The sequence below is a fragment of the Amphiprion ocellaris genome, chromosome 6 (assembly GCF_022539595.1).
Source record: "Amphiprion ocellaris isolate individual 3 ecotype Okinawa chromosome 6, ASM2253959v1, whole genome shotgun sequence".
Classification (NCBI taxonomy): Eukaryota; Metazoa; Chordata; class Actinopteri; family Pomacentridae; genus Amphiprion; species Amphiprion ocellaris.
In genome coordinates, this window is record NC_072771.1 from 31183472 (window position 1) to 31203876 (window position 20405).

Below are 20405 nucleotides of genomic sequence, written 5' to 3' on the forward strand. Positions count from 1 at the left end.
CTCTCTTCCTAACTTCTGTGAAAAACAATGTCAACGTGATGTTTAAGTAAAAAACCTTGCAGTGTCTCCTCTTAGCAATCTCGCCAATTCTCGCCACCTGCCTGACTGATTTACTGACAGATACTTCATCAGTTAGCTGTAGCAGCGTGATAGATTAGCAGCACTGAGTCAAGGCAGGGCAGTTAAGTGTTTTATGATGTGGAGAGAGGCCATAATAACAAACCATGTGTGACTTATTGGGTCTGGATGCTTCCACATCATCAGACGACAGGTGTAAGGTGGGAAGGCCTCGGTCACATCTTTCACGACTGGAATAATATTCAAATTAGCACGAATAAACATCACAACTCTATGATGATACTTACTTTACTTTCAGTATATGCAAATGAGTCAAATTAAAAAAATACATCAATGAAATAAATGAACTGATTTAAGTAAATATGCTGCGTTTCATTATTTTGTTAAAAAATAAATTGCAAAGTGACTTACTAATCATAAAGATAAATTTAAAGCAGTAAAGCATATTATATCATCAAATGTGCTTCTGTATTTCCTGCTTCATCAAATGTCTGGCACTCCAAATACGATTTTGCTCATTTTAACACGAAAAGCAGGTAATCAAACAAGGCATTACTGTCCACTGAAGTTGAAGGTAAATCCCTAATTCTCTGTAAACAGCAGAATTAAATATGACCTGTGACATTCTGTACTCACATGTCAGTTTTTCAAAGGCAAATGTATTCAGACTAATGAACTTGAAGTTGGAAAATATATAAGTAGCATACAGACATTTATTTAACTTGGGTGGTATTTATTTGTGAAACAGTTTCACATTTATTCAAATTGGTTGTGGTTTGAAACCTGCAATTCGTAAACACCTACAAATGTCCAACCAAGTGTACATGAGTCAAAGACATACTGCACTTCATTATCCTGACAGTGACAAAGAAAAAACATCAAATCCTCCCTATACAGAAGGTAAAACCATCATATCGTTGGTATTCTTACTTCTTTATCAAAGCGGTTGCCAAGTAATGTTTTGTTTGTCAACTAATAATTTGCAGCTTCGTAGCTCAGCCCTAGTTTGATCATCATTGGCCAATGAGGAAGAATTGCATCACGTATGGTATGATCAGTTAATAAGAGCAAGAAATGACAAGGTGGCCAATACTGGACTGACTTGTTTCTTAAATGGCATTGAAAATGTACAAATCCTGTAGAAGAGTCTAATGCGTCAGAAACACAACACCCTTAGATAAGAGAAAGCATACGCGTGTCAGTCAGATAGATATATAGTATTTGTATTATTGTAGTTACATAGTTAAATAGTTTTATGTTCAAAGTCAAAGCAGCAGCTGAGGACATCTTGAGGATCGATGGCTGTCACAGCCTTGTACTTCAGATTCATGGGGGAGAGAAGAAAAGACTTGCGAGACACAGGCAGGTGAGATGTCTAAACGTACGACAGCAGCAACACATCCAGCATGATGTGACTAATGCATACATGCTGCATATTTATTCCGTGTTAGATCTTAATTCCCTTGTCTTTGAGAGGAATGCTGTTTGAAGTGTCACTGTGTAATCAAGATATAGACAGAAACAAGTTTTAAAATTAATGTGATAACTTGTGAGCTGTGAAAGAACTCTTTGTAATCTAAACAGATGGAAGGTATTCAACAAAAGCAGGTCGATCTTAATATGGACACTGTGATGTTGAGTCTCAATTTAGTATTACATGACTACAATATCCCAAGAGTACTCAGCTCACAAGAAAAGTAAAACACAATCATTTAGTGGCTGGAATTACATTCGTCTTAAACCAGCATGAAAACAATGAAATGTGACTGGAATTTAAGTTGAAATGGGATCATGGCAGGGGTAAGTGAAGTCTGATGGTGACGTGGACCAAAAAAGAAAAGCTTATTTATTAGTTTTACCTTCTTGGGGGCAAAGATATTACGCTTCAGTCTTTCCACCAGCTCAGGCCCAGCAGTGGCCCAGGTTTGAGAAAACACCTCAGCTTTGTCTGGGCTTAGATTAATCACCTCCAGCTGCTGTTGCAGAGACGCCGGCTTTATGTTATGATACACTGCCTAAGAGAAGAGAAGAGAAGAGAAGAGAAGAGAAGAGAAGAGAAGAGGAGAAGAGAAGAGAAGAGAAGAGAAGAGAAGAGAAGAGAAGAGAAGAGAAGAGAAGAGGAGAGAAGAGAAGAGAAGAGAAGAGAAGAGAAGAGAAGAGAAGAGAAGAGAAGAGAAGAGAAGAGAAGAGAAGAGAAGAGAGGTATATTCATAGTGTCAGTACTACTCATTTAACACTCGACACAAGCTTGGAAAATACAATCATCACAATACAACAGTGACCCCAGCTGGAGAAATGGACTCACAATGTAATCCAAAAGCTACAGACATTACACTGATCTCCTATCATATTTCACAACACATTGAGTTATTTACAATATACACATAAGCAAAGAGTACATTTTCAGTTGTAACTTGTCATTTTTTATGTGAACTGCAAGAAAAACACTGCAGAAACTTGCTCCATTATCATTGTCACTACTGGGAGCACTGGCAGTCACTGGATATGAACTGATTAAATTCTTGTATATGAATTAAATAACTCTACAAGAGAACTTAAGTACATTTAAAATGAACAGAAATGTTTCTGTCTGCACCACAGCAACAGAAATGAGTGACAAAAATCATATTTCTTCTGTTGCATATCTAAAGCAAGGGAAATCAAACCGAACATTTTAACTACTTAGGCATCTCCATCACATCCAATAGCCAAAGCTGACATCTTGAAAATATTGATTCCAAAATAACAAAGAAACTCCAATCTAGTAAAATGAACCTTTCAATCAAATAATACACACATAAATCAAGTAAACTCTCACCCACCTGCTCTAGTATAAAGGCAGCAGTTTCCAGGACCAGACTGAGAGCATTTTTGTCCAATGAGAGAGCAGTCTGGAGTTTTTCCTCTTCTTCTTCACTGAATGTCCGCTCTCCCTGTGAAGAAAAAAAATTGTTTACTATGTTTACGTGAAAAGATTCTCCACAATTTTGAATACACCAAAAAACAACTGAAAAGCTCCTTTGTGATTTCCAACCAACCATTTATTAAGAAAAAGCATTAGCTTCAAAGCTGAGATAGTTAATAATTTTTTTAAATCAATATTTTTTTGATAGGCATGTATTTTAGATCAGAAACTATGCAACATTTACAATAGATATATTATCACAAATGCTGAGAATGAGTCACTAGTCTTCATTTAATGGCGCTACTGTGAAACGAATACAAAGAGATTTACACTCTACTAATCAATCGTCATCACTTTAAATGGTTTTACAGTAAAAAATTTAAAATATACTCAACACATACCCTAACAGTTTAAAAAATTCTTAGTTGCAGCTTCCAAAATAATGCTACTGCAGTTTAAAGTAGCTTACATGAAATAAACCAACAGCATCTGACATAGCAATATCAAAGCTAATGTAGAACACTATTAGAATATCAATTGAGAACAGAATGTGTTTTGGAAGAAGGCAGACACAAATTCATATTTACAATAACATAAAATCCAATAGAATAAGCAAGCTTCCTGATGTGCATAGATTTTTTTCACAGCTGACATGGTGACCTGTCAGAGCAGAAAAAGCACAAATTAAACACATTAGAACAATGGTTTAGTTTTGATTAATATTAATAGAAAGCCATGTCAGTGAACAATGATGCAAAACTGCCATTGTTCATGTTACTGGTTACACCTATACACAAACTGTTGTAGCATGTCGTAATGCCTATTAAATTCGATATTCTATTTTTTAAACAAAGGTGCATTACTTTTTACTAGCAAGTCAAAAAAATCAACTGAACACATAAAGGAATTAGCCTGACAGTCAGCTACGCCTTGTAAAAAAAAAAAAAAAGAAAAAGAAAAACACAATGATGAACAGGGCCAGGCCTGTGAATGCATTCATTAGAGCTGAGTCTGACTGATGCTCCAGCAAGTCATTATGCATGCACTGCTCTCTCTTGCACTACAGCTTTGCTGTAAAGGCTCGTGTCTTTGGCAAAGATAACACTGTGCCGTTTCTGTACCTTCAGATGAAGCTTTTGTATGATGCGAGAGATCAGCCTGGAGAACTTGTTCACATCAATTGCGTTGATGAAAGTCACCGCTTCTTTTATGCTATTTCGAAAAAGAAGTGTTGCAAATGTTAATGACAGTGATGTAGCGAGTTCTCAGACCTTTTAGTTAAGGAAAACAATCATAGTTTACTGCTCAAGTACGTCATACGTGAAAGGTACTTCTCTCTGGCTGTCAGTGAATTTCAAAGATACCTCTACACAACAAAGGCACAAACTGAAAGCGTATAGCAGTGAAAACACTGCTTTGTATATAATGCATTAACTTTCATATGGTTAAAAACAATGTAATCCCAAGAGTGAAGAGTGAACAACACCCTAAAACTAGGCTGATAAATTGAGAATAAAGACATTTGCACACACAGACCCAGTCACTATTGCCAAGTACACGTTCTGTATACAGTCTACACATAGTATACACATTTCACTATCTGTCCATACAAAGTTGGATGACTATGTACTCCATAAAAATAAAGCAATCTGTATTTCATTCAAGACAAGTAAATACATTTACGTGCAATACACGTGCATCTTGCATAATGATTTTCCCTTTTAGACTTTTGTGTGGGAGTATGTATGTCTATTTATAGTTTTTTTTCTATCCTCATTTTTATAGTGATGACATAAGTATACTACTTTGTAATAATATTCCTGTCAATTAAAAATAAAAAGTAGTTCAGTCACATCACACACACGTTTTTGTGCTTTATTATGTTTACACATATTCAAAAACCTCCACCCATCCATCCATTATCTATACACCGCTTAATCCTCATTAGGGTCGCAGGAGGGCTGGAGCCTATCCCAGGTGACTCGGGCCGAAGGCAGTTCAAAAACATGCTGAGGTTAATAGGTAATGTTAAATTTGTATGTGAGCGTGATTGTTTGTCTCTCTGTGTAGCCCCTGTGATAGACTGGCGACCTGTCCAGGGTGTCTCTACCTTCACTCTAAGTAGCCTAACCCTAAGTCAGCTGGGATAGACTGCTCCCAGAAGAACAAGAAAGTCTGATAAATTCAAACACTCTTTAATAATGCCATCAGTCACGCAGTTCACCTCCAAGCTGGTGTAACGTTTTCTGCACCAAATCACAACGTCGTTAACTTTGATGATGTCTTTGTGTGCTAACAGGTAGCTTAGCATTAGCTACAAAACGTATTATTTGTTTCTGAATTCAAGCTACAAAAGTGCTGCTCACCTCTGTGTTTCTTTTAGAATCGAAGTCATTGTGTGCTCCTTATTACTGCAAATGAATAACGAAGTGTTTCAAAGCGGCAGCGGCATCTTCACACTGTCATTCCTGCTTCCTGTTGTCACAAGATTCACGTGACACTCAAAGCTGCGCAGTAATAGATGCGCAGTGGAGCGCAGCTCTACGGCAGCCGGCAGCATACAGAATAGAGGAAAAACTCTTCAGTTGCTGCAAGAAGGAAACGTGACTGATGTTATTTTGGGTAATTATATTTTACAATAACAGCGACTGCATAGTTACATTTCTTGAAAGTATACTTTGCGTAGATGCTGCGCTTAGTGAGTCTCTAAAGGTGCATCAGTCGCTACAGAAAACGCTTTGGACAAATCCTGCAAGAAATGCGCAGAAGCACATTTATCTAATAGCTACAGTCTATTCCCATTATGTAATAATCTCCCTATTTTATTGACTTGGATATTAAATGCACTTTTTATGGCACCGGGCCAGAAAAATTCGTGCAATTTCAGCCTCTATACCTCATCCTCGTCTGCATTTTGGAAGGGCATAGGAAAATCTATTTATTACAACACTGACAGTCTATGAAATTATAGCTGAAGAAATTATTACTAAATTAAAATGTAAAAATATGTCTTTGAATTATATAAAAAATATGATGCTTGTACCACAAAAAAGAAATTGCGTCAGCTTGTCACATCTATGAAGCATCACTGAATGAGTTATTTAAAATATGCACCTAAGCAAAGTATATTTTTAGGTGTTGTAAGTTGTCACTTTTTATGTGCACGGCAGCAAAAACACTGCAGAAACAGTGTCCCATCATTATCGTCACATCTGTCTCCTGGGAGTACGTGCACAATCACTGTGGACAATATTTGTCACATTACAGGGTCACTTTTCCTTTTTGTTTTGCTTGCTATTCTTGTTTAAATTGTTCTGCAGGATGTAAACATCTCAACTCTATGTAAAATGGAAAGAAATGTTTGTCTGCACTGAAACAACATATCAAAATGAGAAAAATTCATTATATTTTGGTCATTCCTTTTAGAAAGCAAGGGAATTTAATCAGAGCCTTTTTCTTACTTATCCTCCTCCATCACATCTACAGAAGAGCCCACACTGACCCCTTAAACTATTGAATATTCTTTAGAAAAAAAGCAGAGTACTCATACAAGAATCTTCAACTTAGCAAAATTATCACTTCAATCATGTTGTAATTTATACTAATATCACGCAAAACCCTTCTAATTACATAATAAAGGATGTCAGATACCTTCCCACCTGCTGAAGGCACTTTCCAGGGCAAGACTGAGCATTAATTTTTAAAAGCACATGTTTAATTAAGTATTGGTACAGGCAATAGTTTCATCTTACACTATCAACTCCTTATTAAGGATCCCTTTATAAAGTGTTACAGTTTGCTAACATTATGTTTCAGTATGTGGTCCTCACCTACCTTCCACATACACGAGTATGACACAAAATGTAACAAATGGAATTTAAAGTGAATATCAAGGGAAAATGTAATATATGCTGTTCTTCTTAATATGTTGGTAAATGCACTGTGTCAAACACATATAATGTAAGATAATAGTACAACTATAATGAGCCAAACACAGGTCGAGTTTCGACAGTTTATTATGTTGAAAAAGAAGAGAAAAAAATCATGCACAGATGAAAATTAAGAATATTTTGATAAGACATGATAAATCATTTAAAAATATTTTGCATACAAATAAGAAAAAAATCATTTCAGCATATATATATATTTTTTTTTTCCCCATATTTCTGTCACACAGCATATCAGCAATATTTTGCATTATAGTAATATTCTGTAATGTATAACTTTTCAATACTGTCGCAGACCTGTTTCAATTTGGGATTTGAAATGGTTTCATTACTTTCTTCCTTGATTGATTTCTCTGGTTTGGATTAGCCAAACCAGAAAGACTGTCAAAAATGTCACTTTCTTCTGCCAGGCTTTCTCTTTAGAGTAAACACTAAAGTATGTGAAATTATTTCAGTTACAAACTGACACAGATCTGTACTTCAGGAACCGAATGTCAAGAGTCAATCTCCAGTGGGGCAGAAGGAATGTACCACTGATAAATAAATACTTCATTTTTCTTTCAAACAGAAGAAAAAACCCAAAACACAAAAAAAAACATTCTTTAATCGGAAAAACAAAGATATAACACCAGAACAAGGAGTGTCAAATTACACAGTACCTTCAAGATGTATAATTTTTGATAAAAGTTAGTAATTTTTGAGGTTTTGGTAAACAGATTGCATCACAGTAAACATTGGCTGACATCTGCAGGTTCAGGATCTCGCTGCCACTATTTGAAGGAGGGTAAATTTGGCACTTTTATGCTGATGTCACCAATGTTGATGTTTCTGGGCATTTCCGGCAGGTTCATGTTCTTTACAGCTGACACGGCACGAGCAGGCGCTCCTGCAATACCGGCCTATACACACACACACACACACACACACACACACAAAACACACACAAGGAGGGTTGATAAGATACAAACCAGTGAAGCAAAACACATGCTGTATACAACCATACACTGAACAGTGAATACTGGACACACACACACACACACACACACACAGTGCTAAACAGACTACTAGACAAAAAAAAAAAAAGAAAAAAAATTAAACAAGTCAACTGCTGACAAAATGCAAAAGCACTGACAGCTACTGAGACAGACGACGTGTGCAAATGTACATTCAGATGCCTTCATAGCGTCATATGCACATGCATTATTATGTTTCTAGAAGGATTTACATCACAACCAGAGCCAATTATGAGTCAGCTTGTGAGGACACTAGACCACTCATTCACTAATTCTGATGTACTGAGCAGTACTGGACATTCATCCAATGGACAGAAGGCAGCATTGCTTGGAAAGTGGACCCACCGGACTCTTGAGGACCGATTAGGGTAAAAATGCGAGGAGAGAATTGGGTAAAGCAGAAAAATGGATTTGGATATGAAGACGGAAATGATGTTTGGATAGATAGGTATGTACAGAACGTGTGCATCAGCCATAATTACACAGGTGATACTGTACCTCTAGTGGGTCGAATTACTTCTGGAAAGCCTACACATGACTGTAGCTAAAGTGTTTCTGTCTAAATACATATTTGTGAATAGAGGAACAAGAATATTGTGCAGTTTAGACATCTAAAGTGTTAAGGTCTGATGATATGAGAAGGTTGTAAGTCTACTAGTACTAAACTACAATGAGGAATCTACTCTCAGGGGACAGAGGAGGCTCTTCACTCTAACACAATGAATCTCAATGTGAAACTTTATGCGAGGAATTTAGTGTTTTTAAGGAAAGCACAGACATTTTTTTGAACTCATCCGTGCAGACTGAATGATTTGATGTTTTTGTCTCGAGTGTGACATTTGAGAATCACTGTGGTTAGAGATCCCCCCCAACTGAATCTTTAGCAGACTGACCCAAAAATGAGCAAACGGTTCAAAACACAGAGAACTGCAGGTTTATTACCTCTCACAGAAACACATTGTGAATTTTTTAGTGATATGACACCCGCAAAGTATGTCTGGAATGCAGATTAATCCCTTTCTCTTTTCCACAAGGTTATGTCAATGGAGCGCTTGTCTGAGGGGCATTCCTCCCTCTGCCAGTAGTCAAGGAGACTTGTGTTGGACGGAAAGACGTCTGTAACGGGGAGGAATGCTGATCCAGCACATAGGCTCGGTGATCAGGAGTGGTGTTTTGGCTCACAGTAGGTCGCCTGGAGAGCCACTATGTAAGTCCATTATGGTGGCTTTTTAATCAAATGCTGTGTGACTAACGTACACAGAAATAGTAACAGCAGCTGTGTAGCACACAACAGTGGTTTGATCCACTGTAAGTCAGAGGGCCTTTCAAAAGCTCACCCACTGCCCAGCCAATCTCCTGTCTGGGAGGATTATCAGTGCTAAAGAACCACGCAATAAAAGCTTAGAAGCTTTGTTTAACACAAACTACATGTAGTTTAAAGAACACATTTTAAGAAATATGCTTATTCACTTTCTAGCTTCGAGTTCAGCTTGATTTATCCCCCTGCTTTGGATGTATACAGTTGTGAGCGTTTATCCTTCTGCAGTGGCGCTTCTCTGTCACTTTGCAATTACACAACGAAAACACTAGTTACCAGTAGGGTTTCTGTGCAGGGTTGCATGTGTTGAGTTTCAGAAACAGATCATGTTCGAGTTGATGCTAATGAATGTTGTAGATCAGGTACTTTTAGCAACAATATCGCAACACAGAAAAGAAAGAAGAATTTAGAATTGATTGATGAGATCAGATTGGTGGCTCTATGAAAACAAGAAAATTACACCTTTGGAGAATACTTGCTATTGCATTTGCACTATGAGCAAGTCATATATAGTTAAAGTCTACTATGTATTAAATTAGGTTTCACAGAAATATTATCTTATCAAAATGACAATCCCTGTGAACACGGTGCACTGTAACACAGTTGTAGCTACGTTTCTGATGAGGTGCATGTCTGGTTACAGCATAGGGTCTATGTTTATGTGTTGATGCGCCATAGGTAGCTTCAATTCAGAAGTGTAAATCAAGCTTAGATGGGAAGATCAATACCACTCTCCTGTCCATACTATGCAGTCTGAGCCAGCAGTTTAGTGTATTGAAAGTAAACCCAGGGAAATTTAAATTAACTAGTAACTTTAGTCTCCTGGCTTTGTCAAAAGGTGACAAAATTCACCTACTAGTACCTGTATAGCTCGCTGTACAAAAACTAAAGTGTACAAGCAAAATAATTCAGTGTTTATTGGTAGATTATGTGCCAAACTATTTCATGGTTCACACTAGCAATTTCTGTGTCTTTTCTGGCCAAGATGTAGGCCAGCAAATAATTCCCTGTAAGCTGCACTTCAGTGAGCTTTAGAGGCGCTGATGGGTTTTATTGAGGCTAGACACCTAGCTCCAGCTACATAGCTAAAATCCAGACATGAAAGTCCTGCTATCGCTACAGGAAAGATAATAAGTATATTTCCAAAATGCCAAACTATTTCTTTTTTCCACTACATCATTTTAGGTTGGATAAATTTTAACGGTCATGCAACAAATCTAATAAAACAATGAACATTTTTGCCTAAAATGTGTTTTGATATGACGAAAAAATGTTTAAAAAAAAAACCCCAAAAACCTTGAAAGCTGAAAACATCGCACCTGTTAAATTCATATTTGTTTGATTTACAGGGGATGGACAATAAAGCAGGTACTCCTGACAATATACACAATGCAGCACTACAAACCAGGGCTCCAAAAAGGATCATAGAGGTGAACCATCACCTCTCTGGACCAAATTTATCAAAATATTACACTGGATTGTATTACACTGTCAGGCGTTTCGACATTATGTTGTCCTCCTCCTGCACCCTCAGCAAAGTGAATGTATTGTGTTCCCAGTTAAAGAGCATTTTTGGGTCTGCCATGAAAGATCCATTCTGCATGTTAGTGACGTCAGTTTTCTATTACATGGAGGGCCGTATGGAGAGACTCAAGGGGGAGTAAACTTCTGTTAAAGTTACAGTGCTTGGTTGTAAATTTAGCAGTACCTGTGTCTACCTGTCCTGCCTGGTAGACTGAAAGATAAACGTCTGTAAAGAGAGAGAAGAATGGAAAGAACTGGACAGGGTCAGGAAAAAGAGGAATGAGGAATGTTAAAGCAGATTAAAGTAATTACAGTTTATCTCCACAGAAAAAGTGATAGGACCTATCATACACCACATCTGTAAGCTCCAAAGTGATATTAACATTCTACCGCAATATTTTTTTTGTTGCAAAAAAATATATACATATATAAAGGTAAAAATTGAGAAGAATCAGTTTGATGAAATAACACTGATGCCGCTTAATCGTTCTTTGCCAGTTTGGAAGAAGAACAACTCGTTCCTTGTTCCCCAGACGCTGCCCTATAAATGAACAGCGTCACTTTCAATTAGCATCAGTGTGAGAAACAAACTCTGTGGTCTACGGTAGGTCCAAGAGGGAAGAGACAGAGCAGCTCTGATGATCGTAGAACAGTAAGAGACTCTGCTTACAGAACGTCAATTGAAAAAGGAAGATTCTGTCTGGTTAAAAAGCACACAATGCAGCTCAGATTATTAGGAAAAAAAATAGACTTTGTTAACAAAATTCTAATGTTAGAGCATACAACTGATCAGCCAGTTAAAAACCTGACAATGCAACCCTTCACTTTGTCATGTAAGCAGACGAAATACATCAAATTCTTACAACTTTGTGACTTGTACATGTAAATAGGATTCCCAAAAAAAAACACTGACTCAGCGTTTAGACGTTGCAGTATGTTGCAACTAAATTGCAAGGAAAAGCCAGATCATTAGTGCCGTTTAGGTCTCGGACAATCACAGGCTAAAATCCACATTGTGCAGAACAAAAATCATTTCATGAAATTGTCTCTGGCTGTCTGTCTGATTAAAACTTTCCAGTAATTAAATGAATGCTTATCTGCTAGCAGAAGCTGTATGGGAAGCAAAGCAATGTCCTTGCATAGAGCAAATATCTAAGCAAGGACACTCACTTCTGGACATTCGAAAAGCATTTACTCCGACATGAACAGCATAGAAAATTCACATTCTCCTCTAGAATAATGAGCATGTAAAGACACAGTCTGTTTTCATCACCGTATGTCAAATTTAGATGATATGGGAGGTTTAATGGTCACAGATTCTGGAGGTGCATTGGACAAATGGTGCGGCTAAGTCTTCGCAATAATGGCAGAAGTGATGACTATGATACTGTATTTTCTACAGGAGAGAATATGTCGAGTCTTGATCTGCGTTGAGAGCAGTGCAGCAGCAGGAGAAGAGGCCGAAAAAGAGCACAAACACTCAAGAGTAGGTAGGGAGCATCCACAAGGTCAGTGGAGAGACGCATGCAGGGTGCAGCATACACACATGCCTGCATACTGGATACGATACCTCAGAGGGTTTGGAGGTACAGTCAGGTCATACATACACTGAACTGGCAGGGTCACGCTTACCTCAGACTTCTCCATCTTGTTCTGGGCGTCCACCTGCGTGATGATTTCGTTCATGTTGGTCTCCAGGACCATCCCGCCCATCACCATCTCTGCCAGAATGTTGTGGACCTGGGAACAACATGACATCCACAGGGTTTAAGACTCAGGCTAATTCCTGGGTAGGTTTTCTGCGGTACAGATACGGAAGAATCTGGGTGGCCAATGAAATCACAATGTGAGAGATACCTCCTCAAACGGTATTCATTTTTGACAGTTTGGTCAATATTTTTTGCATTTTTGTACAAAGCTACTTTTGTAATGTTGAATGCAATCTTTTTTTTTTTTGAATCTCACTTTTGATCCCCAAATATTTCCTAATGGTTGATGTCTTTGAGCATAATATGGGTTCGTTGAGGTCAACAAATAACAGCATTTTGCTTTCTTACTTTTCAAAACATTGCATTCTTATTTCCACCTATCTGTCATTTTAATAGTAATATTTAAAGACAGTGGACAAGATTTATTGCAAGAACATTACAGCTGCAATCAAAATTACAGTAGTGTCGGTCCATGATCAATTAAGGTGTCACCTCTTGGCTCAATTAATTAATACATTTAGCTTTCTACAAATGTCAGAAAATTGTGAAAAACGCAGTTACAAATTCCCATAGGTTTACAAAATATATTTAATTTGCTTGTTTCATTAAAGCAGTAGCCTGAAATCCAAAGACGATTAGTTTCCTATCAATTATGATAAGGAAATGCCTTTTGTTGCATGAAAAATGACTCAAATAATTAACCGACTATCAAGTCATTTCACTAGTTAATGAACAGATTAAATGAGCTCTAAATTGCAACATTTCCTGTATCAAGCACTTGCTTGAAGCCACAAATGTCACAACTGTTACACAATGTGTTACAGCACAAGACAGATCTTCAGATAAGTGTGACACTATAACATGAAGTCATAACGACTACGGCAGAATATTACAACTGATTTGTGGTTTCCTAAAAGATTGAGTACATTTCAAAGCTCCGAAACTCAATCAATATTATAAACACATTATTTCACACTCGAAAACTTCCTACCTTGTCAACATGGAAAATTAAGTCAAGTTCACAGACATTCTCAAAGCATTTGTCCAGCGTTTCCACAAATACCTGAAAATGGGGCAAAGAAAACAGACTTGCCATTGATTGTAACACGAAAACAAATCAAGAACAACACCGATTGCCAAACATGGTGACAGTTTCCAGGTTTTACCTGGATTAAGTCTAAAATTCCTAGTTCACTCTCTGAGGAGTCGACACAAAACACAAAGTAGAGTGTGGCGTAGTGTCTGTAGATGAGCTTGTAGTCTGATCCCCCGATCAACCTGGAACATAGGAGACAAGAAAACCATCTTTGGAAATAGACACATAATGTTTATCTGAGATTTCTAAGTGGACACTGAAGCTCAAGATGCTGTAAAGGGGTGAATAGTAGAATTAAACTGAGCTTATAAAGTAAGTGTTCACTATTTACACCCACACATACAGAAAAACACTGCACACTACCATGAGCACGGCCTGATATAATTAGCATGAAGTAAATAAGTTCATATTCAAAGAAACAACAGTCCTTAGTCAACAAATGCAAATATAAGTCTGAACATAAACCAACATGAGAAGATATTAATTTTATATATAATAATGTTTCTCTGGTCTGCTGCTGGGTGTGATTGGAAATAATCAGTGAATGTGTTTGTGTAGCTACAGGAAATGTTGTAACCCTCCCTGAATCCTGTGTAATCACTCGAGGGGAACTGTGAATAAAGTGATTTTTCTAACAGCTTTGAATGTTTGGTAATTGTGATGCCCTAACTGAGCTTTTTTTAAATTGTATTTTATGTCTCATGTGGCTTTAATTTCATATCATTTAAGCAGACAGACCGTGTCGAGCGGGAAAAAGAGCACGTGGAGTTTCACAAGGTAAAAGGACACCTAGTTCCTCGTTCATGAATGATGAACATCAAACAAACACTGTTACTATCGATCGTCTTTCCTAAAGCCCGCTGACTTTTTCACTATAGCGTGAAATGAATTCCTGTAACACTGCATCTGCTGGGGTATTTAATTCCTACTATGTCCTCAGTTAAAACCCGCGTATTTAGCATTTAGACACAGTCAGCTCACAACTTACATTCCCCCTTCTAGGAAATTACAGACGTTTTCATCTCTTTTCGAGACCAAATGGAAGGTTTCCCTGATGATCTGTTGCTCTGTGTCTTCACTCTGCAGGAGAAATGAATAAACAGAGACGAGATGGTAAACAATGTGTTGTTTAGGCACTTCATTGCTTCCAGGGAGCCATTTCACTGCTACCAGGCAAAACACAGGCCTGACAGGTAAATTAATGACTCCTCACACCTCTGTTATTCCTTTGTCATATCCAAACAAACCGTAACCCCCAGAGGTGACAGAAGCAGTGATTTTTAGTGTGCAAACTGAACCAAAGCAGGCTTATCTCATAGTGGATGGGATTGTGTTTAAAATCCCAAATATCCTGTGGCATTTTTTAAACTGACAAGTCACCAAGAATCTCCTGCATTAGATTGTTTTCTGGCTTAAAAGGCAAACATGTTTTGTGATTTAAAAAAATCATGTGAGAAAGTACAGGAGAAAGCATCGAAAACATGTCATCCTGTGTTTTCACTGTGACCTCGGCGATCAAAATCTTGGATCAGACCTTGTTTGTTTGCAGCTCGAACACTGAGGCAGCCTCACCAAAGGGTGCTAATGTCCTTTCAGGGTCCATAACAGGTCAGTGAGCACAAGGAGGGAGGAGGGAGACCAGCGTGGAGCTGGCTGGAGAGCCAAGTGGGTCATGAGGCTTGTAGCACTAAACCTGCAGGGCCGTGGTGACCACAGTTTAATGATACAGAAGCAAGACTGAAAAATAGCAGCAGTTTTTCCTTTACTAGAAACTTTTCACTTGGATGTGCCTTTTGTCGAGAGTTTTAACCCACTGAACTACAGAAACCACAAGCAGGTTCGAAAGGCTCTATTTGAAGAAAAATAAATCACCAAAGTGACGCCATTTATCAGAGTAAGTTATTATAGAACAGAAGGAAGCATCACGTTTTCAACTTTTTAACAGCCCTTGAAGTAAACATGTGACATGACGTTTGATTGGAAAAATTACCAAAATCTGAACTTAGATCATGATATTTCTTTAAAAACACTGTATTCTACATGGCAAATTTTAAAAACTACCAAAAGACAATCATTAGCTCTAATCAGATCCTATGAAAAACAAAATATCGGTGCATCTCTGCACAAATGTGAAGTCATGAGTGACTGGGCTGTGACCAACAGTCATGTGACACAAATTCACTGACTTTTCAGCTGACCTGCAGGCTGAGTTCACACACAGCAGATAGGAGACAATAATAAAATTCCAAATAGCAAACTATCTATATTATAGAGCAATAACATTTTTCCTGCATTTGTAACACCCCCATGGAAACTTTAAAGAAAGTCGGTGCATGTTGATTCCAAGTTTTTTTTTTTTTTTTGGACAATAAATACATATTTTTTTTAAAAACATCATGTTTCCTTTTTCTGTTTTTATTTATGGCAATTTAACTGTGTTACACTGCACAAAAGACATTTTTGTGTTCTCTCAACTTCAAGGTACAGTTGTGTTGTTTCCACAGAGATGAAGGATTTTATATCCCAGTGAAAAATGAGTCTACAGTGAGCAAAAATGTGAGAAGAGCAAATAAAACACTGAGAAACTGCTTGATGTTCAAAAGGGTTCCGGTTCTTGTGCTGTTCTCTGGATCACATCTGGACTTCTGAAACATCAACTTTCCTCTACATTTTGGAAACAGCGGCAGCAATGCTCTACTGTAATTTCATCGTGGGAGAAAATCAAGAGCATACAGGTGGCACATAACCTCTAACAACATCCCAGTTTGACTGTGACCATGTTTGCTTGCCGTATTTTTGCTGTAAACTGTCCAAAAAGGGCAAAAATGCAAGAGGAGCAAACTCAAAAATGGTCTCTCACAGGCTGAGATATAGCTGTAAGTATATAAAAAGACATTTTAAGTGTTTATTAATGAACCGTTTGTGACAGCAATTGTAACTTCTGCTAATATTCTGCTTATATCATTACAGTTAAATTTCACTACATTGCAATTCATTCTATTTTCATACACCAAGTCCACTTTTTGGGTGTGCACAGGAGGAGTTACAGTTATACCTGCTTACATTGTAAACGATTTATTCAATCTTTATGTTAAAAAAAAACTATAGTAATGAAACTACGGAGAATAAATTGAAGTGTTTGAAGACAAAAATTCAAAGCCAAGGCTACAGTTTAGGACAGAAATTTGCATTATCAGCTGGGATAAATCAACCAACAGTGCAGTCAGTCATTTCTATTTATTGTTTTGAGTTTTGGGTGGATTTTGTTCAAATTGTAGAACTAAACTCTCTATATTGCTACACAAAAATGCTGGACACTTAGTTGCACTGATGGTAAGTAAAATTCGTGTGCTGTGAAGGTGTTTGTGCACTTCTTTCCCTCTCCTCTCCCCTTCGACTGGACAGATGCTTGGGCTTTACGTCTGAGCCAACAGCCTCTTTAAGCAACACAGCAACGCCTCTTCAGCTCTACCAGTCAACACACATCATCTCTCACTTCCTTACACCGTCTGCACGTCCACTAACGCAAACCGAGGTCCAGTTTTAACAATAAACTAACTTAAATAAGCTGAACGCCGGGGATAGTTTTCTCAGCTCGCAGTACGTGTGAAATATTATATCCCGCCGGCCTGTAAGCCGACACCTCGGCTTGTAATGTAACAGATGGCGTTTACATCGGCTCCTTATAATCCAATGAATTTCAATTTATCCTCCACGCTTTAATGTCCACCTCGATAAAGGGATTGTGCAACGTGAAAAAATGAAGCTGAGGATTGTTTTGATCATGAATTAATGCACTGTTTTCCTACCTGAGTGCAGGATTAAAAGTATAAAATGTTTTATTTAAGGCCTTGTTTTGTCTGACTGACAGTTCAAGGTATCGACTTTCCAACGAAGTTAAACAGAGAAGAGCATCAAATCATCAGACTGGACAATTTGCAATGATGAAGACAGAATCGTTTTGCTTTTATTCTTGAAATATGACATAAATCATTCATTACTCCTAAAAAAAAAAACCAAAAACTGTCAATTGATTTTTCTGTTCGCCAAAAATCAATTAATTGAACAGTTGAGTCTCTGCTGTACTTGCTTGTGTTTTTAAGTGCACAGAACAAAGCTTCAATTACCTCTCTGCTGTTGCTGTTGTTGTTGTTATTGATTAATCATTATGTATATAAATGTCAGATAACAGTAAACTATGATTTTCCTAAAGCTCAGGGTGACATTCACACACGTCTTGTTTTGCCAAACCAGCCGTTGGATATTTGGAGCTGAATCACTTCAGGGACAATTAATCAGCAACTATTTTGCTAATTTATTCATTCTTATTGCCAAGCAACTGTGTCAAACATCCCCAGCTTCTCATATCTAAGGATTTACTGCTTTTCTGTGTTTTATATGATTGCAAGCTAATTTTTTGAGTGTGATGTGTACTGATAGTTGAAAAAAGACAAGCCAGAAGAGGAGTTATCAGCTCCCTGCGTCAAAGTTTTGCGACTAGTTTTGCTGCTGAGATTTGAATCGACTGTAAACGGGCAGTTTCTCAAAAGGCAAGAGAATACCTCACAGGAGAGAGACTGTTTTTGCAGTATTTCTCAACATAGTCTACTTTAACTTCAATCCACTTGGTCCATCGATGTTCAAGCTTTACTCTCCCTTAAAGAAGGTCACATGTTGAGCCTCTAGATTCTCCCCAACTGCACGCATGCCTTCATCATCACTCTGAAAACGGCGACTACACAAGTTTGATTTCAGTTCAGGAAACATGCAGAAGTCAGGCGGTGCAGGTTGGGTCAGACAGGTTCATGGGGCAACAGTTCAAAACCTCATTTCTGCCACCTGTGCTGTGTGGACGAACACATTGTCCTGGAGCAACAGCAGCCAGCTCGAAGTTTTCCTCTTCTTTTCCTTGAGTTTTTGTAGACAGTCATATAAGGCTTTATAGCTTACAGTTATGAACCCAAAATAGGAGTTCCACCCCTTGATTGCAGTAGGGATTATCCAATATGGGTGTTTTTTGTTTGTTTGTTTGTTTGTTTGTTTGTAGGGTCGATGCCGATAACTGGTAATCAAGAAAGTCCGATAACCGATATTTGGGCCAGATATTCATTAAATGTAATGTTTTAACAGCATGCGATAACAGAAAACCTGTCATTCATAACTAGGCTTCTTCATTAATGAGGGTGACTATCATGGAATATGTAAAACAGAAACAGGATTGATTAAATTAGGATGCCCTCCTGTTTAGGTGGGATTATCGGAAAAAAGCCAAATATTGTCCACAATAATCAGCCAGGCCAGTTAAGGCTCTTTAAAGCATCCTTCCAAATTGTTCAATGATGTTTTGGGTTTAACCTTGGCAGTCTGTGTGATTTATGTCTCTATGCGTGAATTAAAGTTGAGGTTGTGATCAACGCCCAAGTTTCTGGCTTCAAGTTCAAGATTAGTGGTCCAAAGTGAGTGAAAGTGTCACCAGAAATGTGGTCGGGATGGAAAAACCAGGTCTTGTGATAAGGTGTAGGAAAATTAGAAGCCATCTGGCAAGAAAAATCTGTCAATTTGAGAACCCAACTTAAGTTTGTGTCAGCTGGTGGAGCAGCACACCTCCTCCTGCACTATCATTCAGCTGCTTGGTCGGGGCTCTGTGTACTCCACCTTGTTATTGTTATACTAGTATTAAACATGGAGGCAGGCAGCCAGCTTTGAGAAATAAATCCAATTATGAGAACAAGCCAACGCAGCTTGCCCAGCAAATGACATTACATAAGCTGTCATTTGTATTTTCTTCTAGAAGGAGAAAATATTTATATCGATGCACTGTGTGCATTGTGTGCTGCTCTCCTTTTTATTCTGTTCTATTTGCTGCTGCTGTTACATTGTAAATTTCCCCGCTGTGGGATCAATAAAGGTTTAATCTATCCAATCTTGCTGTCTATTTGTTACCTTCAGCTCCAGTAGCGGAGCAGGTACTCTGGCTGATGCCATCCCCACTTCATGGCAGCAGCAGTGAATGTTGGAGGGTCTGGAGCTGGAGGCAGCACGAGTCACTCACAAGGGCGTCATTAAAGTCATGTGACACAAACAGTGAACTCAGTCCAGTGTGCTCCTCTCCTCCACAGCTGGATCTCACAGTCCTGTTCATACAGGCTCACTAGGAATGTGATCGCCCCGCTTCGGCTTGCACACCTTAAATTATTCATATTTTTAAAAGGACACACCGCTGACATCTTAGCCATCAGGATCCCACTGTAGCAGTAAAAGTCCACACTTCCTTCTCATTCAATCAGCCTGTTACATGCGTGATTTCTAACTGATGGCATGAGAAAACGTGAAAAAGTAACATTACGTGCACAGCTGATGATTTTTTTAATTACTTTTCTCCATTTTGGCAGATCAATCATGCAAATACACAGGCAGAAATAACAGCAACAGTGCAAAAAGCAGTCTTGGTACTCACATAATGCTCGTAGAATTTAGACAGCCTCGGTTTCCCATGGTTGTTGAATATTAAGATGGCTTTAATCATGACTGTAGCTGGTCGGAGGGAGGCGGGGAGCACAAAGGGATCAGTCCGTCACAGACTGGTGTCCGTCGGCTCCGGTCAACCCAGATCTGACTGGGGTTCGGGGCTAAATCCCGTCTCGGTTTAAGGTTATCACGGGATAGCTTCGAGCTACACGTTGCTACTCCTCCATCGTCTCTTTACGGAAATATTCCACGTCAAAGGACCAGTCACTCTCTCCTCCTCCCGGAGCTACAGCAGCCGAGAGGGCTCAAACCTCCGCCGCGCACAGCTGCAAAGAGGGAAACAATAA

General features: G+C 38.3%; 2 protein-coding genes across 4 annotated transcripts in view; both read right to left on the reverse strand.

The window, feature by feature from the left end:
• commd10 (COMM domain containing 10) overlaps positions 1 to 5502 on the reverse strand; it is a 55468-nt gene extending 49966 nt beyond the window's left edge. Inside the window, exons 1-4 of one of the 2 annotated variants that reach the window (XR_008601873.1) lie at positions 5350 to 5502; positions 4105 to 4195; positions 2901 to 3011; positions 1938 to 2093 (exon numbers count right to left, since the gene is read on the reverse strand). Coding sequence is in view for 1 of the 2 variants with exons in the window: in XM_023264473.3 (XP_023120241.1) it covers positions 1938 to 2093; positions 2901 to 3011; positions 4105 to 4195; positions 5350 to 5378 (387 nt within the window). In the remaining variant the exon portion in view is untranslated. The remainder of the gene's footprint in view (positions 1 to 1937; positions 2094 to 2900; positions 3012 to 4104; positions 4196 to 5349) is intronic. The other variant, XM_023264473.3, reaches the window with a different exon arrangement.
• A 1479-nt stretch (positions 5503 to 6981) lies between these two features.
• Positions 6982 to 20326, reverse strand: LOC111564694 (adaptor related protein complex 3 subunit sigma 1). Of its 2 annotated transcripts, XM_023264434.3 has the most exons (7): positions 20048 to 20326; positions 14579 to 14670; positions 13661 to 13772; positions 13486 to 13557; positions 12418 to 12525; positions 10970 to 11011; positions 7690 to 7829 (listed from the first exon to the last, which is right to left on the reverse strand). In XM_023264434.3, exons 1-6 carry the CDS (start codon positions 20114 to 20116, stop codon positions 10976 to 10978), a joined length of 489 nt encoding a protein of 162 aa, XP_023120202.1. In that variant the 5' UTR covers positions 20117 to 20326; the 3' UTR covers positions 7690 to 7829; positions 10970 to 10975. The 2 variants fall into 2 exon arrangements, with proteins under 2 accessions (XP_023120201.1, XP_023120202.1); XM_023264433.3 differs by lacking the exon at positions 10970 to 11011 and having other exon boundaries at positions 6982 to 7829; positions 20048 to 20315.
• Positions 20327 to 20405: the final 79 nt, after the last annotated feature.